The 27,240-nt window shown below is 35.6% G+C and overlaps 1 protein-coding gene across 7 annotated transcripts in view; it reads left to right on the top strand.

Moving 5' to 3' along the window:
* Positions 1-264: 264 nt before the first annotated feature.
* LOC144452643 (uncharacterized) overlaps positions 265-27,240 on the top strand; it is a 119,935-nt gene continuing 92,959 nt past the window's right edge. For all 7 annotated transcript variants that reach the window (XM_078143781.1, XM_078143778.1, XM_078143777.1 and 4 more), the window contains exons 1-2: positions 265-585; positions 16,236-16,366. In XM_078143781.1, coding sequence (XP_077999907.1) covers positions 346-585; positions 16,236-16,366 — 371 coding nt within the window. In that variant the 5' untranslated portion in view covers positions 265-345. The remainder of the gene's footprint in view (positions 586-16,235; positions 16,367-27,240) is intronic.

Here is a 27,240-nt window from a genome sequence, read left to right as displayed (position 1 = left end):
CTATCGAAGGTTGGTTCCGATGCTGTTCAGAGGTAAATAGACTTTCACTAGAAATGTGGTTCAAAAACCTTTTCAACAAATCTATGCTTTCGAAATGATACGAGCGAGATTCGCTCGCTTTTGCAAAAAGAGTTTGAACTCCCGGTGAAAAAGCAAATTAATGCATATGGGAGTGAGCAAATGGATGGCCTGAGCGGGATGACAGACAATGAAAGAAATCACTGAAAATAGTGAGTGACGTCATTGTCACTACAGCAACTCGGTCTCACGTACGTACCATTGCTTCTTGAGTGATTGAAGGAAGAGTAATGCGCAATGCATGTTGGGTAGGCAAGGTGTAGCAAGATGGCGGATCGAAAAAGTGCTCTCAATCGTCGACATGACCAACTTCAACGTTGGGCCGGTTCAGAACTTGACAAAGCTGCAACAACTAGGAATTACGATTTAAACAAAATCAAGTTCGATGATGGATGTGTATTTCTAGCGTCATGCGCGAGCGAGGATATCGATGAAGTAAAAGTTCTATTAGACAGGGGAACTGATATCAACACAGCCAACATCGATGGGCTGACAGCTTTGCATCAGGTAAGCTGCAGAAAAAATCTACACTTTAGAAATGTCTATTATATATACTAAATTGCAAAATTAAATCCGTCCACATGCGAGGTCACTAAATGGGTTGCAGTTGCCAAATTCCATTACACTGCAAGCGCATTCAAAATGGCTGCCGAGCTAAACGTTACTTCAATGCAACTCGACATACTTTTCAATTTATTCGCCTACCTACTGAGCAAGGGGGCCGCCAGTAGCTCTTTCGCGGTCGGCTGTTAACCTAAAGCCCCCGTGACTCTAACTATCAGGAGAGGTATGCACCCGATCCGTATATAACTGAAAAATTTGGGACCAGTTACAGAGTGATCACTGGACTACCCCTGATAGTTTGACCTCCGGTCATATGTAGTTACAACGAATATCTGATATTCATAACCATACGCAAAATTTCAACAATTTGTTGCAAAAAATGATATTTGTTATCGTGTATGAAGACATAGCAATGTAGCTAGTATACGTATGAAAATATTACACACAAGTTCGAGTTATTTTAGTGCAATTGTTGTGGTAATTCGGGGGTTACTAGACGAAAACGTTATATATATGAGCGAGTACGGGACAAGTTACATTTTTCTTGCACATTCCAAGCCGCCGTGGCATCCCATGCTGTATGCTGACGTACTGGTTTCCTGAACCATCTCATCGTCAGCAGTAGATTTCCTTTAACACTGTTATCTCAGTTACTGTTAAGGAAATTTTAAGTATTAACAAGCTTTCCAAATGTCAAAGTTAAAGGAAACATAGGAAAGGTCTCCTGTGCAGGAAAATGAAACATCAAATCTGTAGATCGGCAGAATGAAATGACACATTGCAACTGTGTTGACATATGTAACACATACTCAGACGGTGACAGACAGTACCATTGTTTTGTAACTTGTATATTGTTGTTCTAATTTATTCACTAATTTCCACTTTTGAAAGCCAGAATTTGCAATGTATACTAATAAAGAGAATTCACAATGACAAATGGCAGTTTCATGAGAATGCATTCAAATCAAGGGCTTCAATAGAGGATAAAAATGGTGTGATTTTTTGTTTGTTGTTATTTTTTTAAACGGTTTGTTTTGTTTTCCTGTATCAGAAATTGTACGTAAATTTATTGTAAGTGCATTTTGTGGTTGAACATTTCTGTGTAAGGTTTTGAATTTTTTAGCACTATTTAATTTATGTAGGACGAAGGGTTTTTGATTCTTTATTTGTATTAAAGGTCAGTGCCCCCTCCCTACAAATATTTTTCAGTGATTTTCTGTTTTGTGATAAGAGATTTTAAATATTGTTTTTGATGGTGCGTTAAATTAGCAAAAATGTTTTGTAAACCAAAACAAAGATGACAGATTCCAAATAAGAACTTGTACAATGTTAGCATAACTTGTTTCTTATATTTGTAGGGCCATGGGTGAAATTAATAGAAACAGCACAGATAGTTATGAAATATTTGCCCTGAGCTGAGGGGAAGGGGGTCACAGTTTGAGGGGGTGGTGAATCACATTGAAGGGTTGGGAATCACAGTTTGATAGGAGGGGAAATCATAGTTTGATGGGAGGGCAATAACAATTTGAGGGGTGGGGAATCACACTTTGAAGGAAGGAGAATCATAGGTTGGATTGAGGTGTGGGGCGGGGGTACAGTTTGAACTTAGTATTTAGTATTAATATTTTAGTTTTGAACTATATTCTAAATAAATACAATTCACACAGTATATTATGCTCGACCAAACTGAAAAAAAAACATCTGAATTTAAATGGAATAAAGAAATATTTGACAGTAATTGTTGAGGAGGAGGGTCAAATATTGATTTATTATCAGAAAATCTGTTTTTGATCCATATACTGTATAGAGTATTGTTGTATATAAATGTTTTCTTGTGATATTTTAGAAGTGCAAACTATGTACTTGTATATGGTGTGTGGGAGAATGACGTGCTCATGTAAACATTTGTCATGTATTTAGTGTACATCTGAAATACACGTAGTGTGCATGCAAATTTGGAAAAGACGCACCATCGTAATGGGATTTTGACGCTAATTTTGGCAGGAACGTGTCCCAGGGACCCATTAGAAAAAAAGTGACCGCAAAGATATTCTAATTAAGAAATACAAAATAATTTTACATGAAAACAAATATATGAAATAACATTTAAAATGGATTTATGAAACAGATCTCTAACTTGTCAGATTTATGGGGTTGTGGTAGGGCAGCTACATGTCTTTGAAAACATTGCATTAGTTGTTATGTGAAGGGAATATGTTAATTAAAAGAATGAATATTAGTCCAAACATACCATAACTAAGATATATACATTGCAAAATAAAATATACTTGGTCCTAAGCAGGTTACTATAATAAAAAACTTTTTAGGATAACTTTTCAACCAGAGCTTAATTCCCAAAACCATCTAAATGGGCAAAAAAAAGGATGCGTGTACATTACAGTGGCATGTATACTATAAGTTCAGGTCATGTGATACAATGTTTTAAAAACAAAATGTTAATTAAAAAGTAATCATTTATGTGCAATTGTCATTAATTTGATATTAAAAGAAGGTAACTTTTTTTGTTTACAGTAATTTTGATTTCGAAGCAAACCACAGTAAATCCCCTATGTCATAGTGTTGTTAGTGATTATTAGATATGTACCTGGGGGGTCTAAACAACCCTAGGCTAACCTTAAAACCTATACCAAACTCCCTAGCCAGATGAAGGTTGTACAGCTATTGTGAGATTGGTGCACTGAATGACAGACTTGCGAAATTTGTGATGTTTGTATTGATTTGGACACAAACTGCACAAGCTGCAAAAATGGAGCACATTTTGACACTTTAGTCAGATATAATGTCTCAATATTGTATCACTATGAGGTGTATTGAATCATGTATTGAATAAACTTGTATGTGTAGCTAGCTGTACACATAACATGGCAAAAATATGCAACAACTTCATAGGCCAGACCCTTATATGAATACATCCAACGACTAGATCACAGAATCATCACACAAAACAGTGCAGGTTTATAAAGACCACAAATTAAACTAATTACAAGGATACATTATAAACTTATATAACTGTGAAAATATAACAGAGCTGGTGATAAACATAGTACGTGAGGAACTTTTCAATGAATGAATGAAAAATACTTTTTGTACAAAGCTTCACCTTTGAGGGTGTCTATTGTAATGGTGGTGTTTTTTTCAAAATGAATGTCCTGTGGAAAAAGTTCAGACTTTTTCCTGTATCTAAACCTACTCTGTCATATTTTAGTCCCATATTTGGATTAAATATGAACGACACAAAAATGTTATTTCCATTTTGTTTTATTGTTATTCTGTCAAATTAAACTGCCAAGGAATAGTTCTTTTCTCATATTATGGACATGTCTATGTACCTATTGCATTGTATACTTGTAATATTAAGGGTTTGGTGAGTTACTTGAGTTTATTTTATTTATATATTGTTGGTTATATCTTGTAGCGTTATATCTATGCTGTTTGATGTGTCTTATATTAGGTGATTGAGAATAATTATCAAAGTAAAATGGCAGAGTGTTGTTTCTCATGGAAGTAGATCAGAGAAATACAATCTTTAGAACTAAATTTTTATATTGTGAAAATGACAAGGTAAAAAGTTTGTTGAAACAAAGGTAACTTTATCAAAGAATTACCATTTTGTATATTAACATCAGTAGAGTGAATGCACAGATGAGCTTTCAGCATACACATCATTAATCAGTGTACTCCCCAGGATGATGACAATTTTGCATGATTTACATATCAGTAGTAATTTGCATAATAATTTGCATAATGATAAGTGTAATGCATGGCTTTAACATTGAAATAAACTCGGACGTGTATATTTTAACAGATACACACATGGACATTGGGATCAGCAATTTCTTTTCATGTGAAAGTATTATTATAATATTGTTGTTCAAAGATTACTAAAGTTGTTAGGATACTTTTGAGCATGGTCAGAAACTAGCCACGTATGGTGGTGTTAACACTGTACTTTCTCCAAGTGTGGAGAACATAGCACAGCAGAAATCTACCAAACATGGTGACCTGGGTGAGAAGGATGGTGTTAACACCTTGCTTTCTCTATAGTGAGGAGAACAGTGAAGTTAGTTACTTGCTGTACACAATAACAACAGTATCCAGCATTAGTAATGCAGTAAAGTCAGTGGAAGTTGCCCCTGGATTCAGGGTTGATAGTACATTTGTTCAGAGAGTCCTAGTTCGAGTTGTGGCCCTTGCCAAGTTTTCTCCTTCTTGACTACTTTTGCAATCAGGTAAAAATTACAAGGTTATCACTGATTGGAAAACATGCATATACTTTATCTCTCATTAACAATACAACCAATATCAGAATGAACCTTATGAAGTGCTTCAGAGTATCTAACCAATCAGAATGAACCTTATGAAGTGCTTCAGATTATCTGAAATCTAGTGTGAAGGTCTAGACCAAAATAATTAGACCTTTTAGTGTACTTCTTTATGATACAATCATCTCCACCGTATAGTCAAATGGATTTCTGTAGCAAAGACTCTAACAGCGATAGTTTATGCTGTTGGAGCATTGATACAAACATGGGGGTGTTATCGTGTCCTTACATCACTTACATTCAAACTGAAGGTTGAGTTTGTACTGAATGAAGTAACCAATTACAACTGCCTGTCAGTGTGTGATGGATTACTGTTGACATGCACTGTTCATCCCTTCCCCAGCAGGAAATCTAGCTAGATTTTACAGAATTTGTCCATTTGACTATACGGTGGAGAGAGAGATTGTAGAAAACGACCACATGTATAGTTACTAGATAGACTATAGATCATTCAAACATATGGGTAACACAGTGATGTCTGAAATTCAATATGGCCATCAAAAACTTAAACGATTCTTTGTTAAGAACTTTGTGTTATTTCAGTTTTTTATCCTTGTACAAAAATAGACAAGTAACTTGTGTTATTTTATGTATAGCATGTCAATTAATAATTTATATGTGTATAGAAATGTGATGAATGTTTGGACTAATTTTCAATGTCAAAATTTTTTATTGATCAGTGAACTAATACATTTGAATAAAATACTTTCAAATCATACCACAACTATAAATTCTCATAATTTAAAAGATACCAAACTGAGGGATTTAAGATTAGCTCTTTAAAAATCGCATTAAAATTTTGCAAATTTTCTGATCTGACCTTTCACCCCATTCCCTTCCAAAGTACTTATATATTTTTGGGAAAAGTTTGATCAACCTCCTTCTTAAAATTGATACCAGTAGTTCTGTAGATATTAGTTTTGTGTTTCTCTCTATGTTTTGAAAAAGATTTACAGAAAAATGCAAATTTTTTGTAAGAACATTTTTTGCAGCAAAGTGCATGGTACTTTAGAGGTTAAAGGTCGTGGAAAGAAGCCCTGAACAGTGATATCCAATGACAATGTCTGCCATATGGCATACCACTTTATACAATCATAAAGTTCATTATTTAAGTTATGTTGAATTGTGATTGTCCAGGGTTAGAAATTGATATCGATTTGGGACAAAAAAGTTATGTGTTGTTTCGAAATCAGTATGCTGGGATAAAAAATAACATATTTTGTCTTTAATATTGACAGAAAGAAAATGTAAAATTTGGATGTCCAAAATTATTGTGTTGTGATTATAAAAGGTTTTATATTATTTAGGAAAACAGGACTATCGTTAAACAGAAACAAAAAATAAAACCATGTTTAGAAGAAACTTTTTGAAAGAAGATTTTACACCATGTATGGATTTCAAACATCCTAGAATTCATAAGGCCAAAAAAAAAATGTGTTTCTGGTCAGAGCATGTATCACTGAAATACCCTGCGTTTTTTTTTTTTTTCATTGATTGTCCAGCCCATACAGTGTGCAGATCCAGGGGAAACACAAAAATAACCCTCCCTACTTCAGTGAAGACAACTGTAGAGCGAATCATGAACAAGCAAATGAGAACTGCCCCACATACAACTTGCTCTAAAATACTAAATAAAAAGAACAGTAACTGTCATAAGTAGACTGAGTGTCAGGTTTGTCGAGAATTAATGAAAAACAACAACAACAACAACAACAACAACAACAACAACGATAACAACAACAAAAAACATGTCATTGCACCATTTTAGACAAACTGTCCTGACCAGATACAATTCTTTTCCTATGTTTTGGCCTAATTTTATTTTAATATTTAAGAAAAATCAAGTGATTTAAGTCACTTTTTGTTTCCAGAAACAGTTTTGTTGAACAGTTTTATGACTAATTGTCAATGTATGCCTTTGATTCTTAATATGGGGAAAGAATTTGAGATAAAACTGCAGCTGAATAAATTAAGTAACATGACCTAAATATTTGGAACCTTTATCCAATGTAGTCAAGTTTCTTCATTTTTATTTCTAGGCCATAAATTGTAGATGAAGTGTACTTGCACAAGGATATACATATGTCAGCTATTTTGTTTAATACTGTAGCCAGTGCTAATTCTGTTATTCAGGATTCAAAAATTTGAAACATTTTACCTTTTGTCAGCTGACCTTGTCAAAAACAACAGTGTCTGTGATAAGTTATCAGGTTCCTCATGTCTTGTAAATTGTTTATTTTTAAGCGTACATTGTTTTGCAAAGTTGCAGTTATTCAATAACTGATTCTGTTGAGTTTTTAGTAATTACTGAGTGTAAATGTGAGTTTTTAGTTATTGTTTTTACAGTGTGATAGCCTGTTTACTGCACTGTTGAGTTACATTGTTAGCTGGTCATACCTCCGTAGTCTAGCCTGTTTACTGCACTGTTGAGATACATTGTTAGCTGGTTGTACCTCCGTAGTCTAGTCTGTACCGCACTGTTGAGATACATTGTTAGCTGGTCGTACCTCCGTAGTCTAGCCTGTTTACCGCACTGTTGAGATACATTGTTAGCTGGTCATACCTCTGTAGTCTAGTCTGTGTACCGCACTGTTGAGATGCATTGTTAGCTGGTCGTACCTCCGTAGTCTAGTCTGTTTACTGCACTGTTGAAATACATTGTTAGCTGGTCGTACCTCCGTAGTCTAGTCTGTGTACCGCACTGTTGAGATACATTGTTAGCTGGTCGTACCTCCGTAGTCTAGTCTGTGTACCGCACTGTTGAGATGCATTGTTAGCTGGTCGTACCTCCGTAGTCTAGTCTGTGTACCGCACTGTTGAGATACATTGTTAGCTGGTCGTACCTCCATAGTCTAGCCTGTGTACTGCACTGTTGAGATACATTGTTAGCTGGTCGTACCTCCATAGTCTAGTCTGTGTACATTGTTAGCTAGTCGTACCTCCTAGGAGGTCTTCATATTCTCCGCTTGTGTTGAGAACATTTTCACACGATTCACAGTCACACCCCCAAAAGTTGTTATCATGGTTATCCAGCACCCATGGTGTGAAATTTACATAAAACATAACTCAATAACATGTAAATTACCACATCACATCGCGGAGCTTACATAAAACATATCTAAATAACATGTAAATTACCACATCATGTCGCGTAGCTTACATAAAACATATCTAAATAACATGTAAATTACCACGTCACGTCGCATAGCGCATGTATATTTACATACTGATTCATTTGAATAACGGCAAGTCTGACTATAGTTGTCGTAATTGAGGCATACTGTCATCAACCAGGCTATTGGGCGAAAATTTTCATTTCATTATTATCAGTTTTGATAATGTTATCACGACAAGTGGAGAATACGAGGGCTAAAAGGTACGACAGACTAATGACGCATCTCAACAATGCAGTATACAGGGTAACAGTGTGACCACCAAGACATTAGTTGTGATCTAAATGACAGTGCCAACCATAGAGTATATATTTATATATCTTTCAATTATAAATGTATGAGAGATTTACAGAACTCAACTAGCTGATCCTAGTAGGGAGCCCAGCTGCATATCACAATGCAATATCAGTTTACATTTTTTAAAGTATTCTTAATAATTTCTTTCAGAATTAATGGTTTGAAATAAATAACTTTGATCATTTAGACCTCTCAGATTTCCTTATTGTAAAACTGATATTATAACATTTTTTTGGTGAATTTAAGAATTTTTTTCCTTGAATAATATATCTCCTGAAATTTGACCTTTGACCTTGGAAGTTGTAACATTCTTGTAGGACGATATACTATGTCATGCAAAAATTACTGTTGATGATCAAAACGGTATGTTGAAAAATGTAGGAACTTTGATTTTGATTTTAAGTGACCAATGTTTTAGCCAAAATAGGAGAGCAAAGTAATATTGAGATAAACTAATATTTTCCCCAAAATATGTTTTTATAACATGGTGAAATTTCACATAAAATCCAGTAAAATTTTAAAATAAAATCCAGCAAGTTTTGTATTTTACCATATTTCAGGATTTTTCAGTAATTTCTGCAGAGATTTAAAGCTTTGCCAGTTTGTTGACATGTTTTTATGTTTTAAATATTGTTGACACAAAAAATTGTGTGTCATTTGGCAAACACAGTTTTTGGCCTTCAAAAACAGCAATGAAGACCTAGATAAGATGAGGTCAAAGGTCAGGGTTTGTTGCTGTTTGTTTCCTCAACTTAGGTTAAGGCCACCGGTCCCCAGTAACATGAAACTTGATACTTAGAGTTAAAACTTGATATGTAACAGGTGTTCATAAAACTGTTCTCAATTTTTATAATGTTATGAACATTTTGCTGTAATTTTTGTACTTGAAGAAAGATTTATAGGAACTGAGATTACATGATGAAACAATGAAATTCTTTCAGTCCATTAGAATTTTAAATTTTTGATTGCAGCTTTCAGTTTTGATACATAGAGTGGTGATGTCATGTAAAATGTAAAACATGCCATACCACTCTGTAAAGATGTAGGGTTTCAATCCCAGGTTCTCACGCCACTCTGAAAAGATGTGGGGTTTCAATCCCAGGTTCTCACATTAGTGTTATCTTATCAGTGTAAACTTAAAGGCCAGGGTTTCAATCCCAGGTTCTCACATTAGTGTTATCTTATCAGTGGAGACTTAAAGGCCAGGGTTTCAATCCCAGGTTCTCACATTAGTGTTATCCTATCAGTGGAGACTTAAAGGCCAGGGTTTCAATCCCAGGTTCTCACATTAGTGTTATCCTATCAGTGTAGACTTAAAGGCCAGGGTTTCAATCCCAGGTTCTCACATTAGTGTTATCTTATCAGTGCAAACTTAAAGGCCAGGGTTTCAATCCCAGGTTCTCACATTAGTGTTATCTTATCAGTGGAGACTTAAAGGCCAGGGTTTCAATCCTAGGTTCTCACATTAGTGTTATCTTATCAGTGTAGACTTAAAGGCCAGGGTTTCAATCCTAGGTTCTCACATTAGTGTTATCTTATCAGTGGAGACTTAAAGGCCAGGGTTTCAATCCCAGGTTCTCGCATTAGTGTTATCTTATCAGTGGAGACTTAAAGGCCAGGGTTTCAATCCCAGGTTCTCACATTAGTGTTATCTTATCAGTGGAGACTTAAAGGCCTAAGTTTCAATCCCAGGTTCTCTCAGAGTGTTATCTTATCAGTGAAGCTATAAGGATTACATAGGATTATTCTTTTGTTGTGGACCAACTTTTTCTGTTATGCAATTGTCTTTCACACCAAGATTTTAATGTGAAAAGGGTAGGACTTTAAAACTTACAGTGAAACAACTTGCCTATCAGTGTGTAAATTGAAATTTGATAAGAATTTTACCAAAACATGGGGTTGTATGAAGGGATCATGTAAGATAGTGCTGATCTACCCATAAGTCAATCCTGAAACTTTATATGATGGCCATATATATCTAAGAGTGGGATAAACAAACACGTATTCCCAAAAACTTTGAATTCCCAGTTTTAATATATTTAACCCATGGAATGGTTATGTAGACGCTATATTTTCCAATACATTCTCCATCTTTTTTTCATCATTTCTTTGTCGTATATTTTTTTCTCCAAACAATCGTAATAGGAATGTTAAGTGTTGTGACTTAATTAATTGAACACAGTTCTCTGACGTTAGTCATTCTGAAAATCTTACACAGAAATTCTAAGAATGAATCATATGGATGGCATTGTCATCAACAGCTAATAGTTTCAATGTTGATGAGCTTTGTGTTGCATTACTTTGACTCTGAGATGTACTGTTAAAGTAACATGTGCCTTTGAAATAAAACTCGTAAACTTTTTATTGTTACTTTAGTCAAGGAATATCAAACCCACTCTCAGTTCCAAAAATAGGCTTTTACAACTGCTGGCATTGTAGCATTGACGAGCTGAACCTGTTACAAACAGGGAAAGTAAACAACTGAATTAGATTAAGGACACTTGGCACAGCATGTTGGAACAGCAGAGACTTGTATTACATTTCATGGTTTGATAAGAACAGATTTATGGCCTCTTTATGTGTACATTAAAAAAAAACTGGAAATTTGTTTGTGACCTTGAACTATTAGGTAAAGAGGCTGTACAACTGTTCTTATCAAATGATGAAATGTAATAGAAGTCTCTGTACTTCCAACATACTGTGCCAAGTGTTATTAATCCAATTCAGTTGTTTACTTTCCCTGTTTGTAACTGGTTCCATTCAATGCTTTGATGTCGGCAGTTGTAAAAGCCTATTGTGGATTAAAATCAAGAGAAAAACAAAAGTTCTAAACAAAAGAGTAATCTATTGTAATCCTTATGGGCTCCACTGATATGATGACACTGATGCCAGAATCTGGGATTGAATCCCTGGCTTTAGATTCAGGGAGAGAAATTTACGGTCATCGTACAGATGTTTGAAAGAGAGGTCAAAGTGATATTGAAATGAATCCCTTTCAGAATTCAATATGGCCACTTTCAGAATCCAATATGGCCACTTTTAGAATCCAATATGGCTACTTTCAGAATCCAATATGGCCACTTTCAGAATCCAATATGGCCACTGACTGCAGTTTTAACTGTATGGGATAAGAAAGCTTTGGTTAAAAGACTTGATTTCCTTAAAAAAACATGACAGTGAACCTCAGAATTTCTGAAATTATTTCAAAGGCAAGAAGATCATGCTTTCGTATGGCAAGATTTTAACAACTGATTTGCAATTTTAAGAAAGTGGTGATTGAGGACAATGACACACACATTCAAAGAAATACACAAATAAAAAAGTTCAAATAGTCAATTTTGCTCATTGCTGGAAGTTAAATGTAAATTGCATTGTACCTTATACTAAAGTATACAAAACATGTACTTGTAGTGTGGGTGTTTTGAATGGATAGTAGGAGATAAGGGGTTCGTGACAAATATTTGTTCTCAAGAAATGTATTGTGGTTTAAGTTCTCTATAAGTTACAGGTCAATGAAAAAATCAAAACGAAATGTACAAACATGCACACAGAGATAGAGAGACAGGCAGACAGACACAGACAGACAGACAGACAGACAGACAGACAGACAGACACACACACACAAGAATTTGCGAATAACTTTAAAACAAATAACTTGCAGAGGCACTTAATTCCTAATAACTAGTTGGTTTTTTTTGAATGGGTAGTATGAGATACATAGCAGGAAGGGACAAACACAATGTACATTCTCAGTTATTGCAAGTCTTTGTGTAAGTTAACCTCTGAGCTCCAATCTGAGCCTATGTGCATGTAACTGATATTATCCCCCCCTCCCCCCCAAAAAAAAACAAAACAAAAAACAACAAAAAAACAACAACAACATACATGCTGCAATATAATGTTTTTACAAGTGCAAATTTCCGAAAGTTGGTTGTGCAAAAATGCCAAAACTTGGTGTGCACTGGAAATATTTCCAACTTAAAAGGTATATGATGCAACAGTTGTAAGTCAAAGACTTTTTAGTTTGAAGTATACTATATATATATACTTGCTAAATATATTTCCTAGGACTGAAGCCAGAAGAATTACATGTATATCAGTTATATCACAATGTGTAATTCAACACTAAGTATTTGACTCTACACCAATTACTGCTGTTCAAATTCTAAACCAACATTATCTAACTCTCGGCATAGAACTTTATTTTTGTTTGTTTTTTTGGCAAAGAAGATTTGAGAAATGTGTTAGTGGCATTTTGAAATAACCGTAGCCAGTTTCTGACGTTCAAATTCTGTACTCAGATTATTAACTCTCGATTGTTACTTTAATTTTTTCAAAAGAATCCCCATTTTGAGGAATATGGATGCTTTAAAATAATGTTGTAATTCTAAACTCAGATTTTCACCTCCTTGCATGTTACTTCAATTTTTCTATAAGGAGACATATTTGGAAGAATACAGGATTATGTTTAGGAATAATGTAAGTCAGTTTGTTGTGACGTTCTAATAAACACCCTTCAAGTAACTTCAGTTTTCTCTTTCCAAAGAAGACTCAAGTTTAGGACTACAGGGTTGAAATTTTGAAGTCATCATAGACTTTATATCACCAGATGCAACTTATTTTTTCTGTCATTCCACAGTAGATAGGTAGAGACAAGCGTAGTGTTAGCAAGACTATTAAATGTGAGCACGCCATTTAGATGAACGTCATCAGTCAGTACCAAGCCTGTTGCTGTCAGTAAGGATAGTGTTCACAGTTCTTTATCAAAACTGTATAATAAAACACCATATGATACTGTGGATACTTGACGTCAAATTGAACGCAGTGACGTACATGAAGCTAACAGCAGCTCATGTGGAGCAGATGTGATTGATACGGGCTGTCCATATCAAGTTTAACTTTTAAACTCTGTTAAAGTTGTCCTTGAGGATTATGTCAGATTATTGAATGTCAGACCACCTTTAGGCCTAATAAAAAAATATCTGTGGTTCAGGTTACGCTCAATTTTAGAATAGGTGGTGTACGTAGATTTTTTAATTATTTTATTATATATTTTTTTCATGTGTGAGTGTCTAGTTCAGGTTTGCCATTGTACTCCAAATGGTCTCTGTGTTGTTTATTTTTTCCTATCAGATGTACAGCCATTACAGATTGGAAGAATAGTTTTATTTTGTCTTTTTAAGTTGATGTCAGTTTTTGCATCCACTATTTCTTGCGAGACTGCACGATTTTCGCGATTGTATTATTATTTTTCTTGAATACGTAAAAAAAAAGTTTAGGCTCAGCGTGAAAAGCTAGGTGAATTCGGGTAACTGGAACCAAACAACTTTTTTTATTTGGTCGAACTGTTTTTACAACTGAATTGTAGTCCTGATAGGGTCTGTTTGTTAGAGAAAACTGATATTTGGGTCAAAGCGTTGTCAGACACGGCCTACATTGTGTATTTTCACTAATCTTCAACACTTAATGATGCAAATGAGTCACATGATCTCTACTTTCACTACCATTTCTGTCACTTACATAAGTTGATATCTTTAGTACACTACACTTTCCTCACAAGAACTAATGAACAAAATTTTCATTTTTCTGCAACTTTTTTATGCACATCAATGTAAATTTAGACTAAAAATGTAAAAAATACTTCATATTTTTGAGGAACTATAACACTTTGTTTGAATGTTTTGGCAAAGTGCATACAATATCTGTTACTTTATGTCTTCAGATCCAAGCACTTTGCCACCAAAAAGTATTGAAACAAATTTTTCTGTATCTGTAAAGTTTTACATATATGAATTATATTTTAGACCAGAAATGTATGAACACTCCATATGTATGAGTGAATATCAAAACTTTGTTCAAAAAGATCGTTATTTTAGACAATCAGAATTTTTTTTTATTGTGGCTGGCCGTTACGACGGTGAGGTCTTTTCTAGCACTTGGGAAACTACAATCTTACTAAGTCAGATTAGGTGTCCACCGACGTCATCACTATCAAGTTCATGCTGGCTTGTATCCCAACATAAAAACCCTATAGGTATCTGATCAACCCAAAGTCAATCATGAGATAAGTTATACCGCTGTATATACTTTTTATGATAAAATAAAACATAAAGTTTACAGAAAAGGATAAAAACTATTACCGGTATATCATGCATGAGCCAAATTAAACAAAAAATATGGAATATATACTCTGGTCGTTCTACGTCACAATAACGCACATCTATGTGATGATAACGTTACTTTACGTCACTGGTTCTGGTACGTCACCATTACTGGCAGCTGGTATAATTATGTTATTCTCCATTATTTTCCATCATTCAGCTGCAATACTTGTGACCTAAGGGTTGCCACTACTTGTCGAGCTACTTGTACTGACAAAGCCCCTTTAGGTCACGAATATTTTCATTTGCTGCAGGAAGAAAAATGTTGGGGAATAACATGATAGTCATGATGGGTGAATGGTTAGAGTGGTCGGCTTGGAATGTGCAGGTTGCACGTTCGAGCCCCATCGCTGCCATTTGTTTCTGAGTGGCTAAAGTCCTTGGGGCAAGATTTGAACCACGACTGTGCCTTAGTCCACCCAGCTGTATAATTGGCGACCTGGTAGGATAGAGGTTGCAATGTGAATGCTTTAATCATATGTGCTTGTGAAGGCTGAAATGGATTGTATGCTCCCCAGGGAGTTGAGGAACTATAAAAAGAGGGCCGTTGTGCCGATGCATAGATCCATGCCAGGGTTAATAATAGTAAAGTGCTTTGAGCACAGAGTGGGAAAGCACTATATAAAAACTAACATTATTATTATAACAACTTGTAGGTTTAGAGTGACTGGCAGTGATATGGAGATTAATAATTGTACTGCAGTACAATACCAAAAAAAACATTATTTCATACCTGTATACAGATAACCATGCAAACACTCCATTGTAAATCTCGTAAAGCCGTCATTTTGCAAAATTGCTGTTTTGAATAAACCTATTTTGCAAGACAAATCCACAATTGTCAGTGTTGGTATTCTGGGTATTTGCCCTTGTGAAGCTGTGTTTTCTGTTTAAGTACTTTCATTCACTATATGCTGTTGAAAGTACAGCCACTGATAACACAGCAAGCACTTGTGCAAAAACCCAGGGTATGTGTAACCCCACACTTTTACTCGCACATCATTGGCTTTTGGCTTAGTGTGGTGAAACCGTTGATTCTTACGTTTAGACTTTTTGTTTTTGCTTACTTTAAAGTGGTGAATATAAATTTTTCCCTTTTGTTGAAATAAAATTGTTGAAAAACAACAACCAAATACCATGTGTAAACCTTTGTTATAGAATTATTTGTACAACTGGATGCCTCATTAGGGGTGAGAGATCAAAGGTCAGAGGTCACAGAAATTGATAAAGGAGGCCATTATTTGCTGAACTAATATGGGGAAATGTTAGAAACCAACTTGAACCCTGGAATTCTCTACTCATTACCTTGCTGAACAAATAAACGACATTATAGTCTCTAGTCAATGTAATCCAGTAGTATTAAAGGTTTCCATGGTTACATGTAAACAGTTGCCAAACTAGAATCACTTCTATGGAATCTAGAAATTCCACATAAAAAAAAAATTGGAAAAATGGTAACCCATTGGTAGGTGTTCAGCAAACTAACAACCACTTGTCGCTAGAAATACCAAAAAATATAAAAGTGAACAAAAATATTTATTGATTTTTGAGAAATGTCTTCTTTTTTCCTGGAGTGGTGTTCTTGTCTAAAATATATTTTGAATTGTTTCACTTTGCAGGCAGTTATAGATGAAAAATTGGACATGGTAGAATTTTTAGTAGAAAATGGCGCTGATATAGAAATGCAAGACAATGAGGGATGGACATCACTACACGCCGCAGCATCCTGTGGATTTGCAGATATAGTAACGTAAGTCAGTTCAAAATACTACCCTGTCTAGCCAGTTATCGTCACTAATGACTGAGACATTGGTGTCCAGTAAGTCAATTCAAAATACTACCCTGTCTAGCCAGTTATCGTCACTAATGAATGAGACATTTGTGTCCAGTAAGTCAATTCAAAATACTACCCTGTCTAGCCAGTTATCGTCACTAATGAATGAGACATTGGTGTCCAGTAAGTCAATTCAAAATACTACCATGTCTAGCCAGTTATCGTCACTTATGACTGAGAAATTGGTGTCCAGTAAGTCCATTCAAAATACTACCCTGTCTAACCAGTTATCGTCACTAATGACTAAGACATTGGTGTGCAGTAAGTCAATTCAAAATACTACCCTGTCTAACCAGTTATCGTCACTAATGACTAAGACATTGGTGTGCAGTAAGTCAGTTCAAAATACTACCCTGTCTAGCCAGTTATCGTCACTAATGACTAAGACATTGGTGTACAGTAAGTCAATTCAAAATACTACCCTGTCTAGCCAGTCATCGTCACTAATGGCTGAGACATTGGTGTCCAGTAAGTCAGTTCAAAATACTACCCTGTCTAGCCAGTCATCGTCACTAATGGCTGAGACATTGATGTCCAGTAAGTCAGTTCAAAATACTACCCTGTCTAGCCAGTTATCGTCACTAATGACTGAGACATTGGTGTCCAGTAAGTCAGTTCAAAATACTACCCTGTCTAGCCAGTTATCGTCACTAATGACTAAGACATTGGTGTCCAGTAAGTCAGTTCAAAATACTACCCTGTCTAGCCAGTTATCGTCACTAATGACTGAGACATTGGTGTCCAGTAAGTCAGTTCAAAATACTACCCTGTCTAGCCAGTTATCGTCACTAATAACTGAGACATTGGTGTCCAGTAAGTCAATTCAAAACACTACCATCTCTAGCTAAAGTAAGTCAAATCAAATACTCCCCTGTCTAGCCAGATTTTGTCACTAATGACTGAGATATTGACTGATATTGCCCAGTAAGGTAAGGGAAATCAAATGTAAGGTTAGTTAAAGGAGTCAGTCAGGCTGTGTTTCAATCCCAGGTCATCGCATTAGTATTCTCAAAAGGATGACATGATTATTCTTTTCTGGACAAACTCTTTATAGTAACTCTGCCAAACAACTGTTTTTCACACCTAGATTTAATCTGAACTGTGACTTAAACTGCAAAACAAACTAAAATCGGACTAAATTGAATAAAGTCATCAGTATTTCGGTTATATGGCCAAGAGGTCAGAATTAGTCTTTACTACATGGTTATACAGTATGTAAGGTTGGCCAAGAAACTGCTAGTTTTGAAAGAGAGCTAAATATTGAATAAAGTCATGAGTATTTCGGGTATAATGCCAGGAGATGTTTGTGAATGGATGAGACTAGGGTGTGTTTGAGTGGGTGTCTGTGTGAAAAGACATGACATCATACAGTAGAAGAATGATAATATGATGGAACAAAACATAGTCCAACTGGCAAGTTATTGAAAAAAACAACTACATTGTAAAGAAATAGAAAAGAAAGAAACACTCACACCTACTTGCAAACAAGCTATTGACATAAATTGATTTGTATTTTGAATGAGGTCTCTCATCAACCAGTACTGTCTGCACAGAGCTTGAAATTCATGGAAGTCTGACATCCACAGTCTTTTTATTTATTTATTCAGGTAAACCAACGGGCATAAAGCCCATTTACAGGCACCTTTGGAAACAAATAAGGAAAAACAAGCACTAAAAAGATAAAACAAGGGGTAGCAATAACAGAAGGAAGTGACATGACATAAAAGGCAAACACAGAAATAAAAACAACAAAACAGGAAAAATTATTAAAAACACGCAGCCTGAAGCACACGCCGAAAGGCGGAAACAGGACTAAATAAATCTATATTTGGATTTGCTTTAAAATCGTCATTACAAGTGGTTAAACATCTTAAAATTGGGGAATATTTTCTCAGATTTACTCTGGAGGCACTGATGCGAAAGATATGGTTATTACGTAGCTGTCTGCTCTGTACATTAAAACAAACCTTGTACAAAATAGATGGACAATTATAGCATGAATTGACCAGTTTGTAAACAAAAATAGCATCTAAAAACTTTCGCCTCCTCTTCTAATTCTTGTTATTCTGTATACTACTAGTACAGCACTTGAAAATCATGGTAGTCTCAGAAATTGTTAGCCCAAGGATGGTGACCAGTACTCCGATATTCCTGAACTGAAAACAGAGTTCCTTTATTAGAAATACTTTTATGTCCGTAAATCTTCCATTATTTAAATCATCACATAATCAGTGGTAGCCTGAGTGGGCTACCAGCTGTAAATTATGGTAGTCCAATGACAAGAATTGGTAGTCTTTGGACGTACATGGGACTACTGTTAATTTTGAGTCGTGTGATCATAATGAGTGTCCTCTAAACGCATCTAAAATGTTCTGGATATTTGCCAGTATACAATACAAAGTACAGCGACACAGATAAACTGGTATGATCTTATCTCCTTATATTACCAGTCAGCGTTAGGCAGATCATACTCATTACTGGTTGAAATTAGTTTGCTTCATCCAAAATAGTCTTGGTTACCCAGACTCCCACCGCTGAGGGCTGTTCTACGAGACCACCCAGACAAGAGTTTGGGGAAACCATGTTCCAACTACCTTGTGACGGAAGTCACGCAGTACATTTCTTCCAAGCATAAAAAATAGGCCTACAAGATCTGTTTGTGTAATTAATATATATCAGTCGATTGAGAAGTGATAATTTGTAGAGAAGGTACCAATTTGTTCAGCCTGCAAAGTTGGATGTGAAGTACTCCCATGATGCACTGCTCCAGAGGCTACTTCCTGTGCGGGATAGTTGGAATCTTGTTCCCCAGACTCTCATTTAGGGTGGTCTCATAGGCAGAGCCCCCAGTGGCGAGACTACATCTAAGACTACCCAGGAGGTAATGCACAAGGTCACATGATGACTTTTCATTGCATCATTTTGTTGTCACCACACGTTGTAATTTGGTAACCCTATGTGAATTTTGAAAGCAGGTGTGATTTTGTAAAGATGACACTACCATGTAATTTGTGTTATGTATAACTATGCCAATTATTTGATGTGCTTTGTCCAACCGATACGTTCTAGTCATCGAGAGGATACAAATTTTCCAGTTATTTTCTAATCTGCTTTGTTCTCAATAATTATGAGGTACAAAAAAGGAAGTTTTTTTTCACTACAGCATAAAGAACTTGTAGTTTAACAACAAAATTTTATTAAGTGTATGAATTGTCTAAGATGTAAACCAATGTCCACCCCAGGTTTTATTATACAACACAGAAATTATAGCACACAGGACTTGCTCCCGGTCTTCCAAATATATAAATAAATAAATAAATAAATAAATAAATGACAATATTAATCACATATCAGCTAATTTGCATATGAATAGAGCTTTTTGATATGTTTATAAGTTTATATTTTTTTACTGAAATTATAGCATATAGGCCCATATCCTTCTAAACTGTATAGGGAGCAGTGTGGCCTCTAATGAATGTTAACAAATTTTGTCTGTCAAAATGATAGAAACTAGGTTTTCTTGTGAGTCATTCCATAGTGGAATATGCTTAATATAGTGAAATGTATGTCAAGCTAAATGGGGAGGTTGTTTATCAGCTGTACCAACAGTTTTGTAAGAGGCAATGGGTAGGTAATCAGTCAAGTGTGCAGATTTCCCTGTATACAGTAAATGAGTTTGTTTACTTGTGGACAATATGGTAGAACAGTTATATTAAAATTAATATGTTTTTCTAATTAGATTAATTAAGTTAATCAGATAATTAAAACTTCAAACATTTGAATCACTTTCATAAGTTTCAATTGCACAGTGGATGCCAAGGGCTATCTCAGTGCCAGTGTAGGATCAGTATGGTGTTAACGGAAAATACTCGTGACCTAAGGGTTCAGGGGTGAACAAATCATTTTGTGAACTGGTGGTCCCTGGACCAGTGCCTTAAAAAATCCAGTGGTCCTGCTGAACGAATTAGTGGTCCCAGGTCCAGCTAATGTGAAACATTAAATCTTACCTATGAATCTGTATATTCAGATGACTTTTTAACATAGTTATTGAAAGTAATGTACTGGTCCGATGACCACACAAGGTAAAATGTGTGTGGTCCGCCCCAAAAAATCGCTAGTCCCGGACTCAGGACCAATGGATTTGTTCACCCCTGGGGTTGTCACTATGAGTCGCTAGCCGAGTAGTGACAAAGGCCCCTTAGGTCACTTGTATTTTCCTTGGCTGAATGAAGAAAAATATTGAGGAATAACATCTAATTGCTCAGTTTCTTTGACTTGCGGCCACTCATTCGTATGCAAGAATGTCAAGAACATGATGAAGTATTCAACTAGCTTTTGTCATCAATATTACAATATTGTTTACTTCTTGAAGTGCCTTGAGTGTGCTATCACAGATTTAGAGGTTATAATGTAACCACGTAAAGAGATTTACTTTGGGAAGTCAGAAAACTGTGAATTAATAGCAAAACATGTATGTATAGTCTCAAGTGTTTGTTTCCTGTTGTACTAATACATAGAGGTACATGACCCTAAGTACCTTCTCACTTGTATAGTGTTAACCCTGTATAAGGTGACATCAGTTGTGAGCTGTCATTTCTGTGTTTGGCTTTGAAGTTTGATAGACCTGTTGCTGATGTCAAAATGCATCATGCCATACAATGCCATGTATTCTGTAATCTCAGAGGGGTTTGTATGTGTTAGTGTTACCCAGGGGATAGTTGTCACATGACTGTACCCGGCCTGGGTTTACCAGTAAAATGCATCTCTGTCATTGATGTCATTTCTGCAGTGCATGCCTTATTCAGGGGATGGTTGTCACCTGACTGTACCCTGGGTTTACCAGTAAAATGTATCTCTGTCATTGATGTCATTTCTGCAGGGTATTTGTATGCCGTACTCAGGGGATGGTTGTCACCTGACTGTACCGTGGGTTTACCAGTAAAATCCCTCTCTGTCATTGATGTCATTTCTGCAGGGTATTTGTATGCTGTACTCAGGGGATGGTTGTCACCTGACTGTACCCTGGGTTTACCAGTAAAATGCATCTCTGTCATTGATGTCATTTCTTCAGTGCATGCCGTACTCAGGGGATGGTTGTCACCTGACTGTACCCCTGGGTTTATCAGTAAAATCCCTCTTATCTCTGTCATTGATGACTTAGTCTTTGTTCTAGAAAATCACTCATTTAAAGAGGTCAACATGTCTTTCCATCATTTCCTGTTGAAAACGTTATTTCACACGTAATAATGACAAAACAAGCCTAAATGTAACAATATAAGCGATGTCGTCTCAGGCAATACATCTTGGAACTGGAAAATCAACTCTAAGGTAATAGCTGTACTGAGTCTTGTATCCTGGTATCAGAATGAAAGGAAATATTGTAATGTAAGTTTTCTAGAAAGTGTTACGGTTCAACTATGTACATACATCATGTTTGTAAGTTTTCTACAAGTGTTACGGTTCAACTATGTACATACATCATGTTTGTAAGTTTTCTACAAGTGTTACGGTTCAACTATGTACATACATCATGTTTGTAAGTTTTCTACAAGTGTTATGGTTCAACTATGTACATACATCATATTGTAAGTTTTCTAGAAAGTGTTACGGTTCAACTATGTACATACATCATGTTTGTAAGTTTTCTACAAGTGTTACGGTTCAACTATGTACATACATCATATTGTAAGTTTTCTACAAGTGTTATGGTTCAACTATGTACATACATCATATTGTAAGTTTTCTAGAAAGTGTTATGGTTCAACTTTGTACATACATCATATTGTAAGTTTTCTAGAAAGTGTTACGGTTCAACTATGTACATACATTATATTTGTAAGTTTTCTACAAGTGTTATGGTTCAACTATATACATACATCATATTTGTAAGTTTTCTACAAGTGTTATGGTTCAACTATGTACATACATCATATTTGTAAGTTTTCTACAAGTGTTATGGTTCAACTATGTACATACATCATATTTGTAAGTTTTCTACAAGTGTTATGGTTCAACTATGTACATACATCATATTTGTAAGTTTTCTACAAGTGTTATGGTTCAACTTTGTACATACATCATATTTGTAAGTTTTCAGAAAGTGTTATGGTTCAACTATGTACATACATCATATTTGTAAGTTTTCTAGAAAGTGTTACGGTTCAACTATGTACATACATCATATTTGTAAGTTTTCTACAAGTGTTACGGTTCAACTATGTACATACATCATATTTGTAAGTTTTCTAGAAAGTGTTACGGTTCAACTATGTACATGCATAATATTTGTAAGTTTTCTACAAAGTGTTACGGTTCAACTATGTACATTCATCATATTTGTAAGTTTTCTACAAGTGTTATGGTTCAACTATGTACATGAATCATATTTGTAAGTTTTCTAGAAAGTGTTATGGTTCAACTATGTACATACATCATATTTGTAAGTTTTCTACAAGTGTTATGGTTCAACTATGTACATGCATCATGTTATATGTCAGGGAAACTAAAGTCGGTTTTACGTAGACTACTTGACTTACTGCTGTTAACAAAACACAGTAAATAACCCTTTGTTGTAAATAGTAAATAGTAAAGTGGTTGTACTTTGCCTTCTGTACATACACATGTAGGTACTTCCCATGTTAAACAACACATTCTAACAAATCTATTGTAAAAATCTTGTTTAGAATTAAATCTAAGAAATTCAAGTAAGCTCGTTGCCAAAAAAATATGTAATATGATAGACTAAACATGTAAGATAATCCGTCACTTTTAATGATCGCTTTGCGACCCACATCCGGGTGTTCCTGGAGGTACGAGAATTTTAAATCCCGCAGTTTGCTTCGGAAGCCGATAAACGTATAAACCTTTGTTTAAATCTTGTAGCTTGCTTCAAAAGTCAGCAAAAATATAAAAAAAATTCCTAGAAGATGTATTGTGACACAGAAGTTGGACAGAATGTTTACAATGCTATGTAACTAAATTTATTCAAAAATGACACCTGACCTAGTGTTGTGCAAAGGTCATGAACATCAATAGACTCTAAGGTAACATGGTGAGGTGATGAAAACGTGTACATGGTTGTCCCGTAAGTCTAAGGTGATGAAAAGACATATATGGTTGTCCCGTAAGTCTAAGGTGATGAAAACACATACATGGTTGTCCCTTACATCTAAGGTGATGAAAATGTTTATATGGTTGTACCTTAGGTCTAAGGTGATGAAAACACATACATGGTTGTCCCGTAAGTCTAAGGTGATGAAAACGTGTACATGGTTGTCCCTAAAATCTAAGATGTAGAAAACGTTATCTCTAAAATCTAAGATGTAGAAAACGTTGTCTCTAAAGTCTAAGGTAAAGAAAAGACATGCAACATATATTTTGATTGTTTAACCACAGTTCATTGGATTAGGGGATATTTAGGAAGTAAGAAAAAGAGGTATTTCCTGTACTTGAAAGTTCTAACTTTATATCCTGTGGCATTGATACATACAGTGTTATTGTGTACACTTGATAAACAACACATTTATAGCCCAAAGACTTGGCCGTCTGGCACGACATACGGTTCTTACAAACAACATTTTCAACAAATCTAGTGCAAGTGGTAGAGATTACATCCAGAACCAGTGTTGTGGTTAATATCAGTACTGATATGGTTTAATGTATCAAGTTGATAGTTCCTCCCAGTCACTGTATTGTCGTCAGATGATTTTATTTGAAACTGATGACAAGCCAAAACCAGACTTTACTTTCTATGACTGGAACCTTATTTGTGATGCATAAAAATTCAAATTTCAGTCTTAGTTTCAGTTTTGACTATACCATGTAAAATGAATAGACCATTACAATTAGGTCCAGAGAATTGAGAGCGCTGTTTTGTGGAAGGTCCATATTGTGACTTGTTAGATGAGTCAGCTCAGTTTGTACAGAAAATGCCTATATAAGCATGTGGGGCGCTGTTTATTGAAAGGTCCATATGACCTACTACATGAGCTAGCTCAACTATTTTGATTTGTATAGGAAAGGTGCATGTAAGCATGGGGGCGCTGTTTATTGAAAGGTCCATATGACCTACTACATGAGCTAGCTCAACTATTTTGATTTGTATAGGAAAGGTGCATGTAAGCATGGGGGCGCTGTTTATTGAAAGGTCCATATGACCTACTACATGAGCTAGCCCAACTATTTTGATTTGTATAGGAGAGGTGCATGTAAGCAGGGGGGGCGCTATTTATTGAAAGGTCCATATGACAAACTACATGAGCTAGCCCAACTGTTTTGATTTGTATAGGAAAGGTACATGTAAGCATGGGGGCGCTGTTTATTGAAAGGTCCATATGACCTACTACATGAGCTAGCCCAACTGTTTTGATGTGTATAGGAAAGGTACATGTTAGCATGGGGGCGCTGTTTATTGAAAGGTCCATATGACCTACTACATGAGCTAGCCCAACTGTTTTGATTTGTATAGGAAAGGTGCATGTTAGCATGGGGGCGCTGTTTATTGAAAGGTCCATATGACCTACTACATGAGCTAGCCCAACTGTTTTGATTTGTATAGGAGAGGTGCATGTAAGCATGGGGGCGCTGTTTATTGAAAGGTCCATATTACCTACTACATGAGCTAGCCCAACTTTTTTGATTGGTATAGAAAAGGTACATGTAAGCATGGGGGCGCTGTTTATTGAAAGGTCCATATGACCTACTACATGAGCTAGCCCAACTGTTTTGATTTGTATAGGAAAGGTACATGTAAGCATGGGGCGCTGTTTATTGAAAGGTCCATATGACCTTAGTCCTACTACATGAGCTAGCCCAACTGTTTTGATGTGTATAGGAAAGGTGCATGTAAGCATGGGGGCGCTGTTTATTGAAAGGTCCATATGACTACTACATGAGCTAACATTAAACAACATTTTGTACAATGACAGACTGATACCCAAGTACAGGGATTTTCATGATAAAACTTGTTCATGAGTAGCTCATGACAGTGGTTTGCAATCTGAGTATTTACATTCTTCAAATGCTTGTTTTGAATGACAAGTGAAGTTATGATGTTTTAGAACAGTATCATCAAGTTGATATCTTTTGGTAAGGATTCCCATACAAAATTCTTACCTTCTAAAAAGTAAAATCATAAAAAAACATAGAAACATCAACTGATGTTTTCCATCACAAATATTTGCCATCCTAGAAAATTATTGACGTTATGTATATTTTTGAACATGACTAATATTGAAAAGTTCACTGACCAATAGTTAAGTATTAGAGGTACAGATTACAAGTTGAATGTAAGACAGACTGCCTGGGGCAAGGTGAAATCTGGCCTGGCATAAAGCCACTTTACGTTTCCTGTGGTCGTTGAACCTTAATCTTTGTCTGAACTGATAAAATCGTACTTAGAACATAAGTCTTGTATTTAAAAAATTAAGCATTTCAAAGTGTGATACGGAGTAGCTGTGCCTATGTTATAATGTTGTCCTTGAACAAACTAAAGGGGTTATAAGCCATATGCAGTGTCTGTGTTTTCCCCTGTAAGGAACCAGGGGTGTTACAATGAAATTCAAATGACCAGTGTTAAAAGAATAGACACAACTGTGATTTTCAAGATAAACTCAATTGATAACTAATATTCTAAATAATCTATAATCATTATTCCCAGAAATACATATATAACAATTCTACAATGTGTAAAGTATTCAACATCTATATAAACAATAATTCTTTGGAAAGTCCAATTCAATTTCGAACAATAAACGCCAAGTGTCGTATCTGATAACAGGAGGTTGTAAAATAGATGTCTTGTGTTCAATCTCAGTCTAAGGTTCAATTTGCATTGCAAGATTGTCTATAAAAATAGTATTTCTAATTAGGTTAACTTTACTCAGTCTAGGTATTGTGGAGTCATGATGGGTGAATGGTTAGCGTGACCGGCTTGGAACCTACAGGTTGCAGGTTCGAGCCCTGTCGCTGCCTGCTGTTTGTTTCTGAGTGGCTAAAGTCCTTGGGCAAGATTTGAACCACGACTGTGCTTCAGTCAACCCTGCTGTATAATTGGGGACCTGGTAGGATGTAGGTTGCAATGTGAAGGCTTTAATCCTATGCGCTGAAATGGCTGCAATGGATTGTATGCTCCCCGGGGAGTTGAGGAAGACTAAAGGGCCGTTCTGATCTGAGCCAGGGGTAATAATTGTAAAGTGCTTTGAGCACGGCGTGGGAAAGCGCTATATAAGAACCCAACATTATTATCATTATTATTATTGGCATTGTTGTTGTATTTTACTTTACTGGATAAAAAAAATCTCAGTTTCAACTAGTACAGGTTTATCAAAATAACATTGTATAAATATGATATCACACAAATTGTCAGCGCTATAATCAGTCTGTGTGTACCGACTGTGACAGAAATTCAGAACTTCTCTCTGGATATCTGTAACACATATTTTTAGCTCTATTTCTGTTACCTTCAATAGTTGTTGTTCTATTGTAGTTATGTTACTAGCAATTCTAGGTACCTTAAATAGAATATTACTGCCAAGGCACATCAGAATAGAATATTACTGCCTAGGCACATCATAAAAATAACAAATATTTGATTTCTTGGTCTACACCATAACTTTTGCTCCACACACTTCACATATATTACTATACCTGTAGGCGTGCATGAGAATAAGTCAACCTTCTTGTTCTATTTTGACCCTCTAGCATGAGGTAAAATGCTATTACAGGTACTGAGAATAAGTCAAACTTTGTGTTTTGTGTATGACCCTGTAGTAGGAGCAGTGTACCCTCTA

The sequence above is a fragment of the Glandiceps talaboti genome, chromosome 23 (assembly GCF_964340395.1).
Source record: "Glandiceps talaboti chromosome 23, keGlaTala1.1, whole genome shotgun sequence".
In the NCBI taxonomy this organism is placed as follows: Eukaryota; Metazoa; Hemichordata; class Enteropneusta; family Spengelidae; genus Glandiceps; species Glandiceps talaboti.
This window is presented reverse-complemented; position numbering and strand designations above follow the sequence as displayed.